We start from the raw sequence: 24,009 nt of genomic DNA on the forward strand, positions 1-24,009 counted from the left end.
GTAAAATCCCGGGATCTAGTCACTGGTGCTTTTAGTTTCCTTGGTACCCATAGCCCCACAGAGTTTGCTTGTCTCCTTTTAAATGCCATTTCCCAGTTCTAGCTGGTAAAAAAGCAATAATTAAAATGAAAAATAATTTAAATGAAAAGAACAGGGAAAAGGTTAGGCCAGAATACCATAAACCTGTATTTTCCAAAATTTCAGGGATGTGCCAACCACAATAAGATTTTTCTAATTATTTTCTTCTTCAAGGGCGGGGAGTTCATTAAGTCGCCGCCTCCAATATGCAAACTCGCAGTACCAATATGCCCCTGCAATGTGCATATTATGTGGTATATAAACTTCTTCTCCACAACAACTATCAATTTTGAGACACTGGTCTATAATATTATGAGTTGCTCCTTCTCTTATTTGTGCTATAGCCAATATAGCAAGAACCAATTGATCTAAGTTCCCTGTTAATCCAATTGCTGCTGGAAGGGTCCTGTCTCCCAGTCTCAAAGGTATCAAAAAAAAAAATCAATAGCAATGCATTCTATAATTAGCTGGCTAAATACATAACCATAGCAAAGCAAGCAAATCAATTGTCTCTCCTTCTCTTCTCTTTTACTCTCCACCATGAGTTAAAACAAAGTGTGCAAAGAATACATATCCATGGATGACACCCTAAACCATGTTTACCGGACTCCCAACATTTGCCTTGTCTCTGAGCTCTTTTAACAACAGGTGTTATCAATCTCAGTTTCTAAAATTGCAGTTCTGTAATCAATTCTAATAATGTTGCTGGTGGGTGATCCTGGAGGAGATCTTTGATCTTTTTAGGCTGTTCCCACCGATTCAGAAATTCTTTTTATTCTTTTTCCCCGGTGTTCTTCTGCCTCTGAGCTCAAGGGAATTGCAGTCCGTAGCCACTCTGGGATGCTTAGCTCCTTCTTAATAAATCAGGGTTAATATAAATCAACTTAAATCCCACCATATTATCACATTCTTGGAATTTCATGTTTCAACAATATTTTAGCTACTGTTTGAACTGTAGTCCAAGATGCTGGAAATGCTTTAACCCACTGAGTTAATTGATCTATTATCACTAACAAATATTTCCACCAACCCACTTTAAGCAAGTCTACAAAATCAACCTGGATCTTTTCAAATAGCCTGTAGGCTGTTTTGCATCCTCCAAAGGGAGGGCTTCTTAACACCTTCTTATTTACCTTTTAACAGGTAAGACACCCCTGGGTAATTTATTTTCCAATTTCAAATATCCTTATACACCCATAAAATTTTAAAAAGTGATCACAAAAGGCCCTTGTTTCCCAGTGTGTCTGTCTATACAAGTTATCTAAAATCTAATGTGCCACTGTTTTTTGGCATCGTCATCCTGCCATCAGGAAAAACTCACTTTCCCTCCTTAAATGTTGCTCTTAATTTCCTTACAGCTGCCAATTCTGCTAGCGGAAGGGAAAGTGTCTCCTGCTAAATTTCTTTTTTTTTTTTATAAGGTCATGATTTTAGTATCTCTTTTTCTTAAGGTCATTTTTTTTGCTTCTTCATTAGCCAAATTATTTCTCTGACTCTAATATTCCTCCCTCTCTGGTGTTCCTTTACATGAACTACTGCTATTTTCTTTGAGCCTTTTAAAGATTCAAGTATCTGAATTATCAATCCCTCGTGTATTAACCCTTTCCTTTGAGTGTTTATAAGTCCCCTCCTTTCCTTCCAAATTTTTCTAAAAACATGTACTACAATAAAAGCATATTTGGAGTCTGCATAAATAGTCCCTTCTTGCCTTCTAATGCATAAAATTCACAGGCTTGTGCTGACCCAAAGGGACTAAGGGGATCAGACTCCTTTACCCTAAACTTTTCCTACTTCACCTGAATGCCAACCCGTGTCAATAATTTCTAGATTATCTTCTTCAGTTAAAGAATAAATTTTAAGTTTTCCTTCACAGGATTTTATCTGTAAATTTAAGGCTATTATTAGATCTCTGCCTAACATATTATTCTTGGCCTCTGGTATCAACAATAAATCATTTACTCCAAATTTGTCATCTGTTTCAATTTGCACTCCTTTTATTACAGGAACAGGGAAAGCCTCTCCTGTAATTCCGATTACTGAAACTCGCTCACTGCTTATCTCACATCCCTGGGGTAATTTTGTCACTGTCGACCAAGAAACTCCTGTATTTACTAAAAATACGACTTCTTCACTCTGAGGACCTACTTTGAGCTTTATTATCAAGGCCTCTTCTGGGTGTTATTTGGTCCTCTTCATTAAACAAAGCTCTTGCCCTCTCTGATTCTCCTGAAAAGTTTTCTCATCTTGCTGTTTCTTTCTGCAATTTTTTTGCAGGTGCCCCTTTTTATGACAATAAAAACAGGCGGGTCCTGCACCCTTTAAAGTGGGGAAAGAATTTTTTAAGTGTCTTTTCTTGTGGCGGGAAAAATGCACAGGTCTTTTGTTCCTAAAAATAGATCCTGACATCCGCTGCTTGTTTTTCCCTGCAGATTTTTCTGCATTCAAAGGTGCCTGCATTTCTTGAACTGCTGCCACCAAAATTCTGGCATCTGCTTTCTGCTTTTTCTCTTTACAAACACCCTTTGTGCTTCTCTCAGTAACACTTGCAGTCCCCTGTCTTGCCAATCTTCTAATTTTTCCAGCTTTTTCCTAATGTCACTGCAAGATCCGGTCACAAACTGAATTTTTAACAGAACCTGCCCTACTGCAGTATTAATATCTATACCTAAATATAATTGCAAGTCTCTTTTAAATCTTTTAACCATTCTGCCGGTGACTCATATTTTTTTCTGGTGCTCATTCAAAACTTTTCCTATATTATGTCCTTTAGGCACTGCCCTCTGAATTTCTTGATTTTCTTCCCTTCGGGATTTCCATTCATCCCAAAACCACATTAACATCCCCAGTGGGCTATCCTGAGGATGGCTCTCCCCCTGAGAACCCCCCTCACAGTTCCCAGATACCTCAAACCACTGCGAATTTTTCACACAATCCACAGCCCCTGGGTCAAGGAACTTACTCTTTCCCTGACCCATTTCTGGCAGCAACAAACTAAGAAATCCCTGGTACCAGGAGAGTCTTAGTTTCCCACACTCACCTCGTGGCTCAACTCCTCACTTATTACTCTGTCACACTGCTTTTTCAATCTACTTGTTCTACTCCTATGTCTCCCTCTGCAATCTACTTGTTCCACTCCTCTCTCCCTCTTTCTCAATCTATTAGCCCCGTCCTCTCACCATCTAATCACATACTAAATTGCCTCCTACCAACCCCTCCAAGGAAATTGAACCTATTCATTCACTCTCTCAGTCTCCCTACTGAGTCAATCCCTCCTGCCCAAGGACCTTCCCACAGGTGCCTGGACCAGGATCCCCTCCTTCCCCCTGGGTCAAACCCTCCCGGGGTCCCCACTCATTCACTTTTCTTTCGCTTTCCTCCTTTTCCAGCCGGTCTCCTCGCAGAGAACGCGAAAACGCGGTACTGGGAGGTCCCAATCACTTCGGGGATCCGGGACTGCCTACCCCCGTCTCAGACACTCCACACACACTCACACACACATACAGCCGCCGCCCGACCCAAAACCCCGTGATGCTCACAGCCTTCTTTTTTCACGAGGGTCTTTGTGCACAAAGCAGTTTTCTATGGGTACTCTCTCTCCTACAAGCCGGCACTCTGATGGGAGCCTCTCCTGCGCGCTTCCAATAACTAATTTGCTTATGCGTTATTGTAAAAAGAACTCTCTTTTCCCAAGGGAGAGTGGTCTAGCCTTGGGACCACTTAAAAGTCTGGTGGGGAGTTCCTTCCCAGAAGCTATCCACCTCCCCGGAGTTAAAAGAGTTCCCAGGTATCGGCACGAAAATTGTTATGTTTGCCCAATTATTTCATCATTTAAAAAAACCAAACAATATTAGAAGTAGTAACAATTTTAATGAAATAATTAAATATATATATATAAATCAGGGATAATTTGGTTCAAATAATAGCGCATAAGCAAAAACAACCGCGGGTACGGAGTGCAGGGTTCAATGACCCTTGCCACTTCACGTACAAGCTTGCCAAGTGAAAATCACCCCTTATATGCCATATGTGAATGCCATCTCCTCCTATTTTCGGTTCGTCACTTTTCTGTCTCCGCCTTCATTACCACCTTTACCACGCATGCGCCACCACTCGGTTTGGTGGTGGCACAAGTCTTTGGGGAGTCGTCACTGATGAAGGCCCTGTAGTCTTCTACGTTGTCCTTTAATTCACCTTTGGGTTACACATGCGCACCAAGCCAGTACAATGTAAGGCAAGACTAACGTATCACTGCATCTACATATCAAAGCAATAAGTCCCTTATAATTAGCATTTTCTTGGACCCAACCGGGTTCTTGGTCATTTTTAGCAACTTTATCTTCAGCTTCTTTCCTGTGGTCCTTGAGAACATCTGCTGGGAAGGGGGGGTGGGTGGAGCCCCTCCTTTCCCTCTCTTCTTTGGCATTACAACTTTTAACTATTAACTGTTTTATTATTCTCAAATATTAATTACTGTATCAATATTGATTACTGTTTCAATTTTTATCAGCACGAATCATACCTATTTATCACACCAGGGAGACAATTCATAGGATGTTGGGAATTTAGCTGCTAAGGACTGGAAAATTACAAAACCGTGGCTAATTCCAAGTCCTGCACCTGTGTTGATAGCATGTCCTTGAGGCTTAGCTGTAGTATAATAACAAACAGTGAAAGAGACATGAGAAAAGAGAGATGTTACCCCTAAGGAATGAGTATGAGTTAATGCTATAGTTTAACCAATAGATTGCTTGGCTTACAGAATATTCATAAGCTTATTATTTGCTGTATAAGTGTTTGATACTTTCTTCAATAAACTGGACCAGAAAGACCTGAGGGACCGGGACCGGACCAGACCTGAGGGGCCTGTGATGAACCAACTGGTGTCCTGGTCCCCTTCCTTCGACATAATGGTGACCCTGAACACTGACCCCTCTCGTCTCGACTAAAAGAAAAAGGGGGAGAGAGCACGCCACGGTCGAGGAAGTTGGAGCCGGGTCTCGTTTGCAGCTGAGACGGTGCTGGACCTTTGAAGCACCTTTGGGGTTCACATTGGTGACTCAAGCCACCCACGTGCTGCCGGAAGCCTGGAAAGCTGCAAGAGCGCTCATGAAAAAATAAAGAGGTATGAAAAGGCAAGCAGCATATAAGTTATTAGCTGCGTATCTAAAATGGCAAGAGATAAAGGAGATAAATTTGTTATTAGCCTACGGATACGCTGAAGAAATTTTCTTTAACCCACATACGGTCTATGAACTCTTAGAACAGAAAAAATTTAGAGATATACTGTGGGAAGTAGTGTTAGAAGAGGATTAAACAGCAAAGAAACTGAGCCAGCCATGGCAAGTGATACACCACACACTGCTTCAGCATATTTCTAAATGCAAATCAGCAGCCGCGGTTCGAGACGCCTGCCGGGCTGTCCTACTCCAAGCTCGGCATGGGCGCAGCGGCGGTAGCGCAGCCGCGGGGGGCCGAGGCGGAAGCCGAGCCAGCCGCCGCGGGAGCCGCCGCAGGAGCCGCCGGGGAAGCCGCGCCGAGAAGCCACGCGGGGAGCCCAGCAGCCGTGGAGGCCGAGAGCGGGGGGAGCCGCGCCGCACCCAGCGCGGGGGAAGCCGAGCTGACCAGCGGTGGCTACAGCGGAGTCACAGCCTGCCGGCAAGAAAAAAAAAAAAAAGAGCCCAGCGCGGGGGGGTCGCCCGCTCCGACACAGGCGCCACAGGACCAGAGTGCCTTTTGCAGCGGGAGAGGTTCTCCCTCCGCCCCGCAGCCGGCAAAAGCTTCAGTGTGAGACCTAACAGCCGTAAAGAAATATGACTCTTGTCAACAAAAGAAAGATTCCTACTGCAATTAAGAGACCAGTGATAATAAACAAGCGACATCAAAGGATATCAGAACGTTTCTCACCTAAGTGTTAAAAGGGACTTTTGTTTTTCCTAACAGACTTTAGACATCAGAAACCCAAAATAACTTACTTAGTAAAACATCAGACTTTAAAATTGTATTTTGAAAAATTTAAAAATGTTAAAAACAGGTCAAAGTGGTTATAAAAGTGACATATAATAAGTGTATTTTTGTATTTTTTAAGCTTTGTTTAGATGTGATAAATGTAAAAGCAAATACTGAATTCAAAAGAGTTTTTTTACAGCTATACCTTAAACAGTGTTTTATTCCAGTGGTATGCAATGTAGCTTTGCTGTTTTTTAAGAGAAAATGTTTTTTATATAGCTTTATAATAGACTTGTGGAGTTAAAAATAAATACACACAATGAAAAAAGAACTTAGAGGAAAAATTAAAAAATGAAAAACCCAGAGTTTTTTGATGACATGGTTTTAGCTCAAGCCCTGAAAGCTAAATTAGGAGTGATTAAAAAAAAATAGTTTTGGTATAGATTAAAAGTTTTATTGAATTATTAATATAGAAGGCAATGCATGATATAATTGTTTTTAAATAAGAATTGTTTCCTTTCTTTGAATCCAAAGAAAATGTTTGTTTTTTAAAGTGGTGCTTCCTACTCCAAAGCCACTTTAAAAAACATAATAATAATATAAATAAAATAATAAAATATAAAATAAATAATAAAATAAAATAATAAAATAATAATAATAAAATAAAATAATAATAAAAATATAAAAAATTTGAAATAATTAATAATTTAAAATTTTAGTTAATAAAAGCATGGTTTTTAAAAGCATGTGATTAACAAAAACATACAGCATTTGATATTCTTTTTGAGATATCACTTGCTTTTTATTATGATTACAAACAAACAAACTTTTGTTGACCAAAAGTTTTCTGTTAAATTTAAAATTATATTAAATATAAATTAAATAAAATTTTCAATCAGCTAATTTTTGTTAAAACTAAGTTTAAATAATGTTAAATTCTGTTAAGTTAAAATATTTAAAGTTTAAATATTTTAAATCTAAATATTATTAAATTTAAATAATGTTAGATAGGTTTATGTTTTTATGATAGGCATTTGTTTTATGACTTGTGTGTAGAGTGTTATTGTGAACATCAGAGAAACTTTAGTTAAAAAAGACAACCAGAATCTGCTGTTTGAGAATAGAAAGCAAACTTTCTTTAGCTTATTTTTATGAATTATATTAGCACACCTGTGTTTTGTTTAAGCTTTGTAGCACATAGAATTCTTTTTTATATTTGTTGTATTGTATGTTCTGTAATTAGCGATAGCCTCTTTGGTTTGTTTTCCTGGCTTAAATCTTTTGTAAGAGAGAAACCTTGCTAGATGAAAATACTGTTTAGTTGTTAAAATTGCCTATTCTTGTGTTGCAAAGAGTGTGACAGCCCATAGAACTTTTTTTTTTAAAAAATAAAAACAGGGGAGATGTTGGGAATTTAGCTGCTAAAAAATGGAAAAGTACAAAACCATGGCTAATTCCAAGTCCTGCACCTGTGTTGATAGCATGTCCTTGGGACTAGCTGTGGTATAATAACAAACAGTGAAAGAGACATGAGAAAAGAGAGATGTAACCCCTAAGGAATGAGGAAGAGTTCATGGTATATAGTTTAACCAATAGATTGCTTGGCTTACAGAATATTCATTAGCTTATTATTTGCTGTATAAGTGTTTGATACTTTCTTCAATAAACTGGACCAGAAGGACCTGAGGGACCGGGACCAGACCGGACCTGAAGGGCCTGTGATGAACCAACTGGTGTCCTGGTCCCCTTCCTTCGACATAGCCCTAATATTTATACATGTGGAGAATTGAGCTCTATCTTTAACATCCTATTTTCCCCAGAATAGACTCCATTAATAAGAACTGCAGGAATGAAAATTTGGGAGGGAGAAAACCAGCCCTGGCCCCCAGGTGACCAAAAAAATGGCTTGAGTGGAGCCTGACTGGGACCCTAATCAAGAAGAGGGGAGAAGCAATATGACAGATTACAGGTCCCTGATGACCAGAGGGATAAAAGAATCAGTCCCTAAAGGGAGTAATACCAGGTTAGCGTTTGACAGCAACGAGGAATAAGATGAGACCCCAGCAACATGGCTTAATAGGCTAAAGCAAAACTTCCAGATTTACTCTGATGTTGACCCAGACAGCCCAGAAGGCCAATCTCGGGTTCCCTGCAGTCAGGGATGACCCTGAGAATCCTTTTTTCCCAGCCTGGTGTTTTGAAGGAGTCTGAATTCTTCGGCTCTGGTTTCCAAGGTTCTTTATTGTTTCTTATCTATAAAATTTTTTTCTCTGGCCTGCCAGAGGTCAGACAGAGGCACACTCCCTGCCCCTGGGCTGGTGTCTACATTTTATACTATGAACTATGTGTACTTTATTTATCATTATTTTCCAGCACCTAAAGACACATAGCAGGGGACTTTCAGTATTAACCAAAACAAATGCACCTTTTATTGAGTGCCCAAAGCACATGTAACAGAAGGATTAGGAAGGAGATAAAGGACAGAGAGAGAGAGAGAGAAAGGAGGGTTGGGTGAGGGGAGTAGCTACCAACAGCGAGATGAAATCCTCGTGGTCAGGCCAATAGATCCATATTGTCACATCAGGGAGAGTCTCAAAGTCTTTGGTTAGCTCAGGGCTCTTTTATAATCTACTGCTGGGAGGGGAGCAGGATGGCACATGGAGGGCACAGTGGAGAATAAATCCATTGGGAACAGGCACAAACAGCCCAGTTCTGAGCAGCACAAACCGGTACCAGCAGTGAGCAGGGCCCGTTGTTTCAGGACTGGTTCCTATGGGAAACCTCCTGCTTCCCATGGCAGACATCCCGCTCCAGACAGGCCAGCACCCCTGGGTTAGAATTTGAAGGGTCTCATCTCAGTCCTTGGGGAGGGCTTCAATCTCCGTCCTTGACGGCGGCTGTGAGGCAGATGAGGGATCTTTGGATCGTCTCTTACAGACTGACATCCTTAAACATAAAAAATGCATGCAACTTCCCATAAACATAAAATGCAATGAATTAATAAATGATAATTATTTTTTCTGATTTAGAATAGCATTATTCTATATTTGTATTGCCATATTTTATATTTATATTTAAAAAATCCATACATTCTTAGCAATCAAAAAATTTATTGGTCACTGGTGCTATGAAACAATTCCCTTCGTTGATTCATTAACCGGTGTTGGCTATAATTTTCTCCTTTTTTATGATAATTAGTTCTATTTCAAATGCTTTTGTGATCATATAATTTTCACAGACAGGGTAAAAGGGGCCACTTTGGGGTCCATGGAGACATTTCTGGGACACATTTGGGGCAGTTTCAGGTCTGGGGAGGGAATTCAGAGAGAACTTGAGGATCTGGAGAACACTTGGGGCAGCCGGGTGGGCACTTGGAGGGGGACTCAGGGATTCCGAAGGACAGTTCAGGGTCAGGGGCAGCACTTGGGGGTCCAGGGGGGCCCTTGGAGGTCAGGGAGGGGAATTTGGGGCCCTTCGGGGTCTGGGCGGGCCCTTGAGGGGCTCGAACGGGGCTCTATGGGGTGCCGGGGGTGATGGGAGTTGTAGGCGAGGGTATCCTAGGGTTACCGGGGCCGCGGAGCATCACAGGAGTTCAAAGCGCAGCTGCAATGGCTCTCAGTAGGGCGCGGGGCATGAAGGGAGATGAAGTCCAGGCTAAGATAGCGCCGGACATCCGCCGCGGAGCATGCTGGGAGCTGTAGTCCCGGAAGTGGTTTGAACGCTTTGTTTGGGAGTCCGGGAAGGCTCTGGGGGGAGACTCCTGCGTCCGAGCCGCGACTTGAGATCCTCGGGGGAACGTAAGCGGTTCGAGAGAACTTGCGGGGAGTTCGAGGACCTCTAACGAGGTTCTTTAGGGCGGGGGCACGGCAGGAGTTTTAGGCGCAGGACTGTGTTCTGAGGGGCTCTGGGGCCGCGGGGGAGGAGAGGAGATGAATTCCCAGAAGTGGCTGTACCGGGCATCTGTGAGGTTGGGAGCACTCAGGGGGTGCAGAGACGCTTTTGGGGGGTCCCGAATGGGTGCTGAGGGGGCACTGAGGGATCCTGGAGGGTCTGGGAGACACTTATGGGACAGATGGGGGCGCGTGCCGGGGTTTCTGTGGAGCGCGGGGCATGACGGGCGTTGTAGTCCCGGCTTCAACAAGACTCAAACGGTCCGCGGAGCATCATGGGAGTTGTAGGCAAAAATAAAATATGGCACCGACATCGGGCACCGCCCTCAGGGCTCCGGTCCGTACGCTGATTGGCTGCTGGAAGCGATGGGCGGGAGCCTCAGAAAATGGTATGCAGTGGAGGTGGGAACAGCCAAATCACCCTCCTCCAGTCCCTCCAAGTACAGCCGAGTTCATTCCCAGCACAGACCACTATAACCCCAGTAAAGCCGAGTTCATCCCAAGTAGAACACAGTACAATGCAGTGCCCCTCCAATCCCTCCCAGTACAGCCCAGTCCCTCCCAATACACCTGAGTTCATTCCTAGTTGTTCCCAGTTCCCCCCAATGTCATCCACAGAATCCCCAGTGTCCCAGTTAGTCCCAGTCCTCCCCGGTGTCACTCCCACTATGTCCCAGTGTCTCCCACAGCATTCCCCGTGTCTCCAGTGTCACTCCCAGTATGTCCCAGTCTCTCCCACAGCATTCCCAGTGTTCCCAGTATGTCCCAGTCCTCCCCAGTGTCACTCCCAGCATGTCCCAGTGTCTCCCACAGTGTTCCCAGTGTCCCCAGTATGTCCCAGTCCTCCCCAGTGTTTCCAAGGACAGTTTCATTTCTCACGGTGGCCGTGGCAGCCAAACCCAGCAGTGGGGTCAGTGCAGTGCCCATGGCCACAGCCCCTTGCAGTGCCCAGTGCAGCTTGGGCTGATGATCCACCCTCACAGCTGGCCCAGGGCAGCTCTGCAGTGCCTTTGGTGGCACCTGGGGCTGGCACACACCTGAGCAGTGTGTCTGTTTGCACTGGGGAAACTCAGCAGTTTCAGATTGCTTCAAAACACCCCAGAAAGGGAAAACCCCTCTTAGGCTGAGTGCAGCCAGCTCTGCAAGCACAGCGGGGCCCAGGGCAGTGAGGACAGACAGGATGGGGCTGGGCAATGTGGAGCAAGGTTGTCCACACTGGGTCAGAGCTCCAGGCACAGCATCTGTGAGCAGGCCAGAGCTGCTGAGGAGAGTCCCTGGGTCAATATCAATCACAGAATGCTGCAATTGTCTCTGCTCTAAAAAGAAATAAAATAAAATAAAATACTTTATTTAAAATAGGAATGTGTATTTCTGACAAGTTCTTTAAAATCTTTCTCCATAACTGGACTGGGAAAACTTTAATTACCCTCTCAGGGCTTTGGTGTTGTTTACATCAGACGCAGTCCAAGAGAGTGTCTTCAAAAAACTTCTCAAGCACTCAAACTTAAACTGATAGACTGAAGTTTCTTGAAGTTTTAATGGGTCCCACTGAGGGACAATACTGGTGAAAGTGTCCCCAGGTTCCAGTTAGAGCAGAACACTGCAGGCAGTGATGACAGGTGGGGACAAACAAGGCAAAAGTATCTCTGGTGCTGAGCACACCTGGAAGTGGTTCAGGAATGCAAAGGGCCAAGGCCTGAGCCCCAGCCCCAGGCCAGGCAGATCCTGTCCCTCCCTCCTTGCTCAGGGCTCTTCCCAGGATGGGCACTGACATGTGGGGATGGGCAATGGCAAGGGCAGGAGCATGGGGCGGCCCCTGCCAGGCTGCTGAGCAGGGACAAGGAGGCAATGAGGCCCCAGCCCTGCAAGGGTCACTTGTCCCCTCGTGGCCTCAGGCCCAGGCCCAGCAGCCATGGCCAAAGTGCTGCCCAAGGTGGCTCTGGCAGGGCTGTCTTGCAGCTGCTGCCCATCCCTGTGCCCTGTGCAGCCCAGGCTGTCCCACGGTGTCCCTGCCCTGCGCCTCTGTCCCTGCAGGCTGTCGGCATCTCCCAGCTGCCCCACCTGGCTGGGCCCTTCCTTTGCTGACAGCTCTGCCTCCTGCCTGTCTCTGCCTGCCCACACAGAGCCTTGGGCTGATACCAAAAGGGTTCATTCCATTTTTCCCCTGCCTGTGAACTTTCAGCTCAGGAACAAGGCATGCAGGGGCTGCTTTCCCAGCAAGGATGGTTGGTAGAGAAGAAGAAGACATCTGGCTCAAGGGTGCAGGGATAGAGAAAACAAGACCTTGTTTGTGAACTTGGGGTGGGTTTAATGCAAATGGTAAACTGTCATTCACATTTAGTGACTGTATATAAGCAACATACTGGTAGAATTCCATGTCCATGTAAGGTTAGGAGTTATCACTTCTTGGACCTCAGGCCTGAAGAAATGATTCCCTCTGAATTAGCAAATTAGTGTTAAGGAGCCTTATTCTGATACTTTGGACATTTGGTAACAGCAGAGGCTGACAGAACCAAGGACTCAGCTGTGACACTGTGGAACCCCATGGAACAATGGGTCCATTGTGATGCAGTGGAACCCCATGGAACCAAAAGTCCATTGTATCAGAGCAAGTCCTCATGGGACCAAGGAGAGCATTGCTGACAGTGTGGACGCTCATGGAGCTATGGTGTCATTGTGACAATGTGGGGCTGCATGGAACCAGTGGTCCATTGGGACACTGCAGAACCTTCTGGAATCAAGGGGATCATGTTATGCGATGGAACCTCATGGAACAAAGGATCCATGGTGACAATGCAGCGCTCAGATCATTGTTGACAGTGTGAAAGCTCCTGGAACGAAAAGTCCATTGTGGCACAGCAAAGGCTCCTGGAACAAAGGGTCCATTGTGGCTCTGTGGGGCTTCCCATAACGAAGGAGATCATTTGGGCACTGTGGGGCCTCATGGAACCACCTGGCACTGTGACACAGCGGGGCCACATGGAGCCAAGGGGCCACTGAGACACTGAGGAACCTCAGGGAACCGCAGGTCCATTGTTACACTGCAGGGCCCTGTGGAACCACTGGGACAATGGTGACACTGTGGTACTCCATGGAGTCAAGGGGCCATTCTGATTCTGCTTTGCGTCATGGAGCCAAGGGGCCACCATGACACTGCAGGGCCTTGTGGAACTAAGGCAGCCTTGTGACACTGCAGGGCCCTTGGAACCAAGGGTCCATTGGGAAATTGCAGGGTCTCATGGAACCATGGAGAACATTATGGCCCTTCAGAACCCATTGGAACCAAGGGCCCATGGTGACACCTCTGGGCCTCATGGAATCAAGGGGACGACAGTGACACTGTGGGGCTCCATGGGACAAAGGGGCCATTCTGACACTGTGGAAACAAGGAGGCCATTGCTCTGCTATGGGACATCATGGAACCAAGTGGGCCATTGTGACACAGCAAGGCCTCATGGAACCAAGGGCACAATAGTGACACTGTGCGGCTCTAAATGACAAAGGGGGGATTCTTAAAGTGCAGAACCAAGGAGACCACTGTGACCCTATGGGGCATCATGGAACCAAAAGTCCATTGTGACACAGCACAGCCTTATGGTACCATGAAGGCCATTTTCACACTTTCAGGCCTTGTGAAACCAAAGGGCCATTGTGGCCTTTTGTGTCTCCATGGAACCAAGGAGTCCATTGTGACACTATGAGGCCCTGTTGGGCCAAAGGGCAGTTGTCACACTGTCTGGCACCATGGAACCAAGGAGAAAATGGTGGCACTACAGGGCCCCATGGAACTAAGGATTCTTGGAACAGTGTGGGACTCATGGAAACAAAGGTCCATTGTGATATTGTGCGGCCTCATGGAACTTAGAGGGAACAATTGTGACGCTGTGGGGCCCAGTGGAAGCAAGGGGCCAGTGTGACACAGCTGGGCCTCATGCAGGCAAGGGGCCACTGTGATTCTGAGGAGCTCAAATGAACCAAGGGGCCATTTTGACACTCTGTAGCTGTGGAGACCCTGAGAGGCATTCCTTGGGTTAGGGAGACACAAGAAGCTTCCCGCAAAAACTGTGTGACCCCATTGGCTCCTTCCCCTTATTCTGTGTTTCTCAGCCACTCCCTCCCTATTCCCCCATTGGCTCCATCTTTGTACTGCCCCCATGGCACTGATCAGCCCCTTCCTCTGGAGATACAGAAACCTGGACTCCCCCTTGGACTCCCTGCTAACAGTACAGTCACTCATGGAACCAAGGGGCTGTGGTGACACAGCAGGGCCACATGGAACCCAGGAGACCACTGACATTTAGGGACCTCATGGAACCAGAGTCCATTGTGACACTGCAGAAACAAGGAGACCATTGTTGATGCTATGGAAGCTCATGGAACCAAGCAGTCATTGTGACACTCCAGGGCCTTGTTGAACCAGGCAGAGCATTGTGACACCATAGAACCTCATGGCACTGAGGGTTTATTGTGACACAGGAGGGGCCATGGAGCCCATTGTCCATTGTGACAATGCGGATCTGAGGAGACCATTGTGACATCATGGAACCTCATGGAACCAAGGAGACCATTGTGACATCATGGAACCTCATGGAACCATGGGTCCATTGTGACACAGCAAGGCCTCATGGAATCAATGAGACCATTGTGACATCATGGAACCTTGTGGAACCAAGGGTCCATTGTGACATCATGGAACCTTGTGGAACCAAGGGTCCATTGTTACAGTCCAGAGCCAAGGGGACCATGGTGACAGTACAGAACCTCACAGGACCAAGATTCCACTGTTATGCAGTGGGGCTTCATGGAACCAAGGAGCCACTGTGACACAGCAGGGCCACATGGAACCAATGGTCCATGGAAATACTGCGGATCCAAGGAGACCATGGTGATGCTGTGGAACCTCGTGAAACCAAGGAGCCATTGTGACACTGTGGGGCCCCATGGATCCAAATATTCATGGTGACACAGTGGGGCTGCTTGTGACCAATTGTCCATTGTGACACTACAGATCCAAGAGACCAGGGTGACACTCTGGCAGTCGATGGAACCAAGGGGCTGTTGTGACACACCAAGGCCTCGTGGAACCAAGGAGAGCATTGTGGCAGTGCAGAACCAAGGAGGCCATTTTGACAGTACGGAACCCAATGGAACCAAGGGTCTTTTGTTATAGAGCAGAGCCTCATGGAGCCAAGGGGCCGTTGTGAAACTGTGGGGCAAAAGGAGCCAAAGACACCACTGGTACTTGTCTCCCTGATTCTTTAAGATTTTCTAAGCCTTCTGATGTTTACATTCTTGTATTAAACTTTCTCACACACTTTCTGTAAATAACTTATTGTTTTGCATTCTTTTATGGAGGAGGAGAAATTTGATTGACTGCTGGATTGTCCACTGTCATTGGAGAGGTGGCACTGTCACCCTCCAATCCACTGTCACTTTTGGAAATCTATAAATGTTGGAGTCAGAAAATAAACTTCCCTTTTTTGCCTTGAGAACAGCAGTGTGTGTGCATTGTGTTATTTTGTGTCATATAGTGACAGATAGTGAAATCTGCTGGATAGAAACCTTGTCACACAGTTTTGAGTATTTGAAACTACATATTCTTTATTGCATACAGCATGGCAGTTATTTGGGTGATCCTTAATCCATCTGAGTGCACTGTGCATCAAGTGAGCAGTTTTTTGCAGATACACTTATTACATATTCATGAGCTATCCCCACTTCCTTTGACTTTAATTGACATAGTTGCACTCCGTATCAGAAGTCTTTATATGATTCTTTGGGGTCTGTCTCCAACATCCACTGTCCTTTTTAGATGGCTGATCCTCAACTTTTGAGTAAGGGCAATATAATTTTTATGCATAACTTCTGCTTTGTAAGCCTTGCAGAGCACAGCTGTCATCCTGCTTGTGTTTTGTGTGAGTTGCATCCTTTATCTGTTTCTCCAAGGTTGTGCTGTTCTGTTCTACTGTCCTCATCAAGTCCCCCGTTTTTCACTCAGTTCCTTATGGGCATTGGTCTCTCAATATCTGTACTTCATTTTATGGCGTAGGGCACTATAACACTGAATTGTGATGCAAGCTAAATCCATACAGCAATTACTGTGCTGACCAATTTAAACAAATGTTTTAACCAAATCTTGAGTAACCATGAAGGAAGTTTGGTCCAGATTTCTTCAAATCCCCAGGAGGTTTCATCTTGAGCTGTGCATTGAAAGAATTTTTAAACTATAATACTCTGTCTGAAAGTCAGTTCTTGAGCTTTCTGGATCAAGAGAAGAGCAGCTGCTGCTGACACCAGACAGTCCTGAATGACATTGTCTGGTTGCTGTGAAAAGTAGGCACAGCTCTGCTCCAGTCCCCAGCAACTGTGACAGCACTCCCTGTGCTGGGTTTTATCTCTCATAGGGAAACAGATCCAATGGGTCCACAGGGTCTGGGAGCCTCAAAGCAGGGCCTGCATGAGGGCTCGCTGGAGCTGTGAAAAGGCATCCCATGCCATACCAGTCCAGACTATAAAGTCCTGCTGGCCTGCCTTCAAGAGCTCACACAGAGGTTTACCCACAATTGCTGATGCATAGCTGACATCATTCCACCACCCCGAGAATTGCCTGCGACTCATCAGTCATGGCTATGGGAGTTGGCAAATTGCTTCTTTTCCTTCCTGTCCCAGCCTCCTTTGTCCATGGAGGATTTCAAATCTCAGGTAGGGTTCTGTGGTCTGGACTGTTTGTACTTTGTATCCACTGAGTCGCAGAAAATCCCGCAATGCTACAGTCTGATTCCTGCATTGCTGCAGTGGCCTCAGAATGCCATTTCCAGACTGGAACAAGACTCCAAGAGGGTTCTTGTCCTAGGGTGACGTTAAAATGCTTGTATCCCCAGTTGTCTGCTGTGTTTATGCTGGATATCATGTTCTGTGCCTTCAAGACTGGCTCTGAAAAGCAAAGTTTTGTTTTGTTATCAGCCTGCTCACTCCCCCACAGCTGGTGGGACACAGACAGTGCAGTACATAGGGCTGCTTTTGCTTTTTACTCTTGCTTTTGCTCTTGCTTTTGCTTTTGCTTGTTAGTTAGTTTAGCTAGGCAGTCTGAATTTTCCCTGGACTGTTTTTCTTTCCCTTTTTTGGAACCATTTGAAACTGCTCTGGACTGGGACCTGGGAAACACTAAGAGTTTGCACCTTGTGGCTGCAGCAGCTGCCCCAGCACTGCGGGGACTGAGAACAGAGCGACCATCCCCAAGAGAGACTTTCTGAATTTGTCATCTTTTCAGAGCTGTGAATGAGTTTTGTCATCCGGTATCATTTATTTTGTGTCCTGGGGGGTGCTGTGCCTGTTAAATAAACAGGTTCTTTCCACTTCTCTCTGAGGAATCCTTCCCAAACCGGTTGTGGGGTGAGGAGGAGCTGTGTAGGTTTGCTTTCTGGAGGGGCCCCCCTTTTGGAGGTTTTCTCCCAAATTTGCCCTAAACCAGGGCAGTTCTGATGTTTGCATTCCTCCAGTTCTTTGGCCACTTGGTTTCCAAATATGGTGGGGATACTTTTAAACCCCTATGGTAGAACTGGCTGAGTCAGTTGGGTTCTTCTCACTGTGTTTGGACTTTCCTGTTCAGAAGTAAATAGTTCTTGACCTTCACTACTCAAGGAGATACAGAAAAAGCCACTTTCAAATTCTATACTGTGAACCATTTTAATTTTTCACTCCATGTTGTTAGCAAGGTACAAGAATTTCCTGCTGACAGGTGTTTACCTCCTGCTGTCTCATTTATGGCTCTAGGATCCTGTATCAGCCACTAATCCTCTCCATTTGCCTTTTTAACTGGCAGAATAGGGGTATTAAATTTGGATTCATGTTCCTTCAACTGGCCTTATTTTATAAATCTTTTCACCAGAGATAATAAACCCTTACAAATTTCTTTTTTAAAAGGTATTGCTTTTGTCTTACTGGTCTTGCTCAGGGTTTCAATTTATTTCTTAGAGGCTCTGCTTTTCTGGGTTACTCGGGCACCTCTCCAGACTACCAGATTTACTGCATCCTCAAGTGATACAGATGGCAGATGGATCTTGAAGATTCTGATTTTGAAGATTGCAGTGCAAAAATAGAGGCTTCCACATAAATAAATTTTGGGGTAATAACCTGCATTTTGCCATTTAAATCTTGATTTTATCTTTCAGGTTTTCCAATAAGTCATCCAAGGAGAGGCTTTAGTAAATTGAGTAGATACAAAAACTGGGGAGTCATCCCTTGTTTTCCTAATTTAAAATCAATGAGCTGGAAAAATGGCTGAGTTTCATGATTCCCTGTTGCACCAATGATTGTTATAAAATTATTACTCAAGTTTCCTTTTGCTGTATTTAGCACAGAGTGACCAGGTCCTGTAGCCACTAAAAATTCTAACTCCTCATGGACTTCCTCCCTCCCCAGCTTAGCTGTGACCAGAGGTTCTGCTGGGAAAGAATCCTCTGGTCCCCCTCAGAGTCCATCAGTGATGGCCACAATTGGGGGGTTTTGTGTTGTAACTGCAGACAGTCCCTTTTCAAAAGCCTCTTTCTTACAATGTGCACATTGATTAACACCAAGGCTCTTTTCTTTCTTCCTCTGCTATTCTTTGATGAGCCCTCAGGGATGTAAGAGCTGAAATGAGGGATGCAGGACTCCAGGCAGCTCTCCAAAATGCAGTTTATTCCATCCAAGAGGTTACAGCAGTCCAGGGTCATGGGTGACAGAGCTGTGCCCACAGCTGTCAGCTGCAGCTGCAGGCCTGGAGACCCTTTGGTTTTGGTTACAATGCATTAGATACTCTTCTTTGCTGAGCATCTTAATACAGTAGAACCAATCTATACCTTAACTTTTACCTATAGCCTATCATAACTCCAGTAATTGCCATATTCATGTTACTGTTCTCCAATCACTAAAAGTCAGTACATTACAGTTTAAGCTAGAAGTTTTTTTTCAGTTTTCTTGCAGTGGAAAATTCTGAGACCTTTTTCCTACTTGCAACATCAGCGGGCTTGTTTGCCTGTGCTATCTTCCTGCTTGGTAAAAACATCTTCTTGTTTGAGGTGGGTTTATCCTCTACTCTAAATCATAAAAACCCCATCTAACTAACACACCCTTTGCCTCCTTGGTTATCCAGTAAGACTGGATCAGCAATTCTTTTCTTCTATATAAAAACTTGCTTCCATCTCTATTCCTTCTTTGGGTTCTACATTTAAAAATCTTTCTGCTAGGCATACATATCTATGAGACTTTCTTGTCAAACTTTCATCCTTCCCAACACAGGGAAAAGATTGAATTGTGGAATAACTCACATTGGATGAGGGCCCTTTGCAACAGAGCCTTCAACTGCATCAAATGTGGCTTCACTTAAAGCTGTTCTGATTTGTTCTATTAATCCACTTGCCCTGGGTCTTTGGAGTGTGGAAGCATCTTAAGTAATTGTGATTTGCTCAGTTTTACTCAGCTGTGCAGCAGAAGGTGCTACAGGGGTCTCTGAAGCAGTCAGAGCCTCCAGCCAGGCTGGTGATCACTGCATTTGTGCACAAGAATCAGCCTGGGCACAGCAGGATCTGCTCATCTCAAGGGCTGCCCCGAGGCCCCACCTGGAGAGCTCCAAAACATTTCAGTCCCACAGTTAATTTCGAAGGTGACTCATTTTTGCTCATTTTGGAGTTGGTTCATTTTGAGGGCTCTTGACTGAGCTCAGTCACTTGGTTTCAAGTTGATGGCCTGTCTCAGACCAGCCTCTGCTCTGCTCTGTGTGGACAATGAGATGGGAGAGTCCTTGGGCCACCCAGGGGACCGGTGACTTCAGGGCTCTGGTTGCCATCAACAGAGCTTTGTTTCACTGCTTCCCCCTCCTCTTGTCCCTGGCATTTTAAATAATTCTGTTTTCAAAGCCATCTGCTCTGCTATTCATGTCTAAAAGCAAACCAAAAAACCTGAAAGGGAAAATACCTTTTTTTTAGAAATAGCTTTATTTTAGACTTTACTAGAAAATACAGTCTTTATTGCATATATTTTTCTCATGTATCTTTCCTTAGCTGTGTCTTTTGTTTTCAGAACCGAGTAACTTAATTACTTAATTAATCAGGGATTTGAGACTTGAAAAGTGAGTTTAATCTATTCCCTGCAGGCACCCAGGAGAATTTGTTGTCTCGAGGCTCTCTCTGTAACCAGTGGAGACAAGAGAACATTTGGAGGCTGGGTGCTCCCATCTGGCACACAAAACAAAAATTACAAATATCTTCCTGGCACTTTTCTCTCACTCTGCATTTGGGTTATTTGATAGCAACAGCAATGAAGGACTGCATGGGAACAGGTGCATTTTGGTGCAGACAGGAGACAGCTCAGATTGTGACACTCTGTGTGGATCCATAATAAATTCCAGTCCTCATCTGGAGTACTCAAAAACCAAGTTATACTTGGTCCCTAATCTGCCCTCCTCATTCCTTTCCTGACGAGCCAGAGAGGGAAAAGCTGTGGAAGAAAGCAGAGGCTTGCAAAAGAGATACCTGGGATTGCTTATTTTGGAATCAACAGATCCTCAGGGACTCCTGGTCCAAAGGCAAGTGCTGAAAAGTAGAAACAAGGAAGTTCAATGCACAGATTGGATGTAATTTCACAGTTTAGTGTTTGTGCTGTAGATGAGAGGTGTTTGGCACATGGGTGTGACAGATTTTGCAGTAGGTTTGTGTGAGCTGGGAATTTCCCAGGAAAGGGGGGAAATAGCCAAACACTCTTTAGAATCCTCTGTTCCGGTGAAAGAATTCTTTGGGAGTGTTTGGAAAAGGTAGAAAGAACACAATAAATCCCTAGGGTCTCTACCTGAAATGGTAAACAGAACAATCAGGATGTGAGAATTGTTTGAAGCACGATCTCTGTGCAAGACTGCAGGAAAAGAAAGAAGCAGAGAAGGAAGGATAGAAATGTTTGTCCAGACTGTGAAATTTTCCCACTTGTTTTTGCCATGTTCCTGTCTCAGCAGGATGAGCTGGAATTCAGCATGGGACCAGAAAATGAAACAGCAGTTACTGAGTTCATCCTAGAGGGTTTCCCAGAGCTGGATCCAAGGCTGCAGGTATTTTTCTCTCTGGTCCTTCTGCTCATGTACCTGACAACAGTGATGGGGAATGCAACCATCATTTTCCTCGTGTGTGTGGATCACCACCTGCAAACTCCCATGTACTTTTTCATCAGCAACCTGGCCTTCCTGGAAATCTGGTTTACATCCTCCACAAGCATCAAACTGTTTGTGATGCTGAGTTCTGGTCAGAACACTCTCTCACTAAGAAGCTGCTTTGCCCAAAACTATTTCTATTTTGCTATGGGCTGCACAGAGTTCATGCTGCTCGTTGTCATGTCCTTTGACCGCTATGTTGCCATCTGCCAACCTTTGCTCTATGCTGCCATCATGAAGCCTCAGCTCTGTGTCCGCCTGGTTGTTGCTGCTTGGGTCCTCAGCTTTGCCCTGCTGAGCTACCGGCTGCTCTTCCTCTCTGAGCTGTCCTTCTGTGGCTCCAAGATCCCCCATTTCATTTGTGACAACTCCCCCTTGTTCAAACTGTCCTGCTCTGACACCAGCCTGCTGTGGAAAATAGACTCTGTCTTCATATCCTGTGTTGTGCTGGGTTCCTTGTGTTTGACTTTGGCATTTTACATCTGCATCCTTTTCTGTGTTCTGCATCTTCCAGCAGCCTCTGGGAGGAAGAAAGCTTTGACTACGTGTTCTTCCCATCTCATCACCTTATCCATTGCCTACGGGAGCTGCATTGCTCTCTACACACGTCCTGCAGAAGCTGTTTCCTTGAGCACCAACAGAATTGTAGCTCTGCTGAATACAGTCCTGTACCCATTCTTAAACCCCTTCATCTACAGCCTTCGGAACAAACCTGTGATCCTGGCCCTGAGCAAATCCATTGCAAGGGCAAGAACAAAGCTTTTCCCCTAACCATAGTGCATTTCTGGAAAGCCATCCCAAGAATCTGGTGTCATCTGTTACACAATAGCAGCGCCTGTGAGTGCAGCCTCCAAACAGGGCTGCCTCAGGTTAAGAGATAAGAGACTCATCTGCACACCCAAACAAGGCACCGACAATGGCAGGAGGAGAAACTCAGTTCACTCTCTGCCCTGGCTGCTCCCAGGACCATTTACTGGAGAGCCACCAGCTCATTAAGGGCCAATCTGCATAACAGAGAAGAGTTCAGAAGAACAGTGGCAAGTGACAATCCAAATTACAGCTCCTGGGCAAAGGACACCTTGTCCAGCTCCTTCCTTGGGACAGCCAGCAGCCCCAGTGTCTAGGTTTGGAATCGCAAAGTCACTGAGAGCAGGTGGGGAAGACTGGGGGGAATTGAAAGGGACTGGGAACGAACTCAGGTGTATTGGGACGGACAGGGCTGTACTGGGAGGGACAGGAGGGGGTGAATGGGCTGCTCCCGCCTCCACCGCCTCCCATTTGCCGAGGCTCCCGCCATCACCGCCTGCAGCCATTGAGCGCCAGAGGCCGGGGCCCCGAGGGCGGTGCCTAGGGTGGGCGCCATATTTTCTGGCTTTGCCTACAACTCACATCATGCCCCGGGGCCCAATTGAGCCCCACTGCAATCGGGACTACAACGCCCGTCATGCCCCGCGCTGCACAGCCCCCCCCCCCCCCCCCCCCCGGGATCCGCCCCATCTGTCCCATAAATGTCCCCCAGACCTTCCAGGATCCCTCAGCGCTCCCTCAGCGCCCATTAGGGAGACCTCAAAAGCGTCTCCGGACCCCCCTGAGTGCTCCCAACCCCACAGATGCCCGGTACAGCCACTTCTGGAAATTCATCTCCTCTCATCCCCCGCGGCCCCAGAGCCCATCAGAACACAGTCCCGCACCTAAAACTCCTGCCGTGCCCCACGGCCTAAAAAGCCCACTTAGAGCTCCCCGAGCTCCTCCCAAGGGCTCTCGAACCGTTTAAGTTCCCCCGAGGATCTCAAGTCGAGGGTCGGACACAAAAGTGTCCTCTAAGAGCCTTCCCGAACCCCCAAACATCGTGTTCCAGCCACTTCCGGGACTACAGCTCCCATCATGCTCCGCGGCGGATGTCCAGCGCTATCTTAGCCGGGACTTCATCTCCCATCATGCTCCGCGTTCCACCGAGAGCCATTGCAGCTGCGCTTTGAACTCCTGTGTTGCTCCGCGGCCCCTTTAAACTGTATGATACCCGCGCCTACAACTCCCATCACCCCTCGCGCCGCATAGAGCCCCGTTCGAACCCCCCAAGGGCCCGCCCAGACCCCGAAGGGCCCCAAATTCCCCTCCCTGACCTCCAAGGGCCCCCCTGGAGCCCAAAGTGCTGCCCCTGACCCCGAACTGTCCCTGAGAATCCCTGAGTGCTCCTCCAAGTGCCCACCCGGCTCCCCCAAGTGTCCTCCAAACCCTCAAGTTCTCTCTGAATTCCCTCCCCAGACCCAAAAATGCTCCGAAGGTGCTCCAGAAATATCACAGGGGACCGCAAAATGCCCCCCCCCGCCCCCGCCTTGACTCTGTATTATAAAATGATCTTTAAAAAGATCATTTATATCTTTATTAATATAACTAATTACCAGAAAGACAAATAAATAAACAGCTAATACAGCCTAATTAATTAATGAAGAGAATTGTGTTAATTGGAAACACTGAGAATTAATTTTCTTGGCTACTAAAATGGTATTGATTTTTTATATAAATATAAAAACTAGGTAATAAAAACAAATACTCTTGTTATAAATACAAATAAATATATAAATGATAAAGTATTAACACTAAATAATGTGTTACACAAAAAAATAAATTAATAAATTGCATTAACATTTTTGGATGTTTTGGGATCTCAGTTCAAGGGGGCGATGGTGAGGCTGGGGGTGAGGAGCAGGTTGTCCAAAAGGGCCCAGCATGAAGGGGCTCATTCTTCTCTGTGCCCAGACCTCCTGAGGAGACATTCAGCATGAAGATCATTGGGAAATATTTCTGTCACCTCTTCAATGATCTGAAAAATAAAAAAATGTACCCTTGATTAAAAAACAATCATGAGATGCACTTTGGAATCTCCCCCTTGAAGAGAACTCCAAACTGACTCCAATC

General features: G+C 45.7%; 1 protein-coding gene across 6 annotated transcripts; it reads left to right on the top strand.

Annotated features, from left to right (window-relative positions):
• Positions 1-9,733: 9,733 nt before the first annotated feature.
• Positions 9,734-23,666, top strand: LOC141729908 (olfactory receptor 6E1-like). 6 transcript variants are annotated; one of them, XR_012581472.1, is made up of 3 exons: positions 9,747-9,821; positions 20,899-20,991; positions 21,605-21,652. XR_012581472.1 is itself a non-coding variant. In XM_074546565.1 (2 exons), the coding sequence occupies exon 2, from the start codon at positions 20,917-20,919 to the stop codon at positions 21,859-21,861; it is 945 nt and encodes a 314-aa protein (XP_074402666.1). In that variant the 5' UTR covers positions 9,734-9,821; positions 20,899-20,916; the 3' UTR covers positions 21,862-23,665. The 6 variants fall into 6 exon arrangements, 4 of the variants coding, with proteins under 4 accessions (XP_074402666.1, XP_074402668.1, XP_074402667.1 ...); XR_012581473.1 differs by having other exon boundaries at positions 20,896-20,991; positions 21,605-21,648; XM_074546565.1 differs by having other exon boundaries at positions 9,734-9,821; positions 20,899-23,665.
• Positions 23,667-24,009: the final 343 nt, after the last annotated feature.

This window comes from Zonotrichia albicollis, chromosome 8 (assembly GCF_047830755.1).
Source record: "Zonotrichia albicollis isolate bZonAlb1 chromosome 8, bZonAlb1.hap1, whole genome shotgun sequence".
In the NCBI taxonomy this organism is placed as follows: domain Eukaryota; kingdom Metazoa; phylum Chordata; class Aves; order Passeriformes; family Passerellidae; genus Zonotrichia; species Zonotrichia albicollis.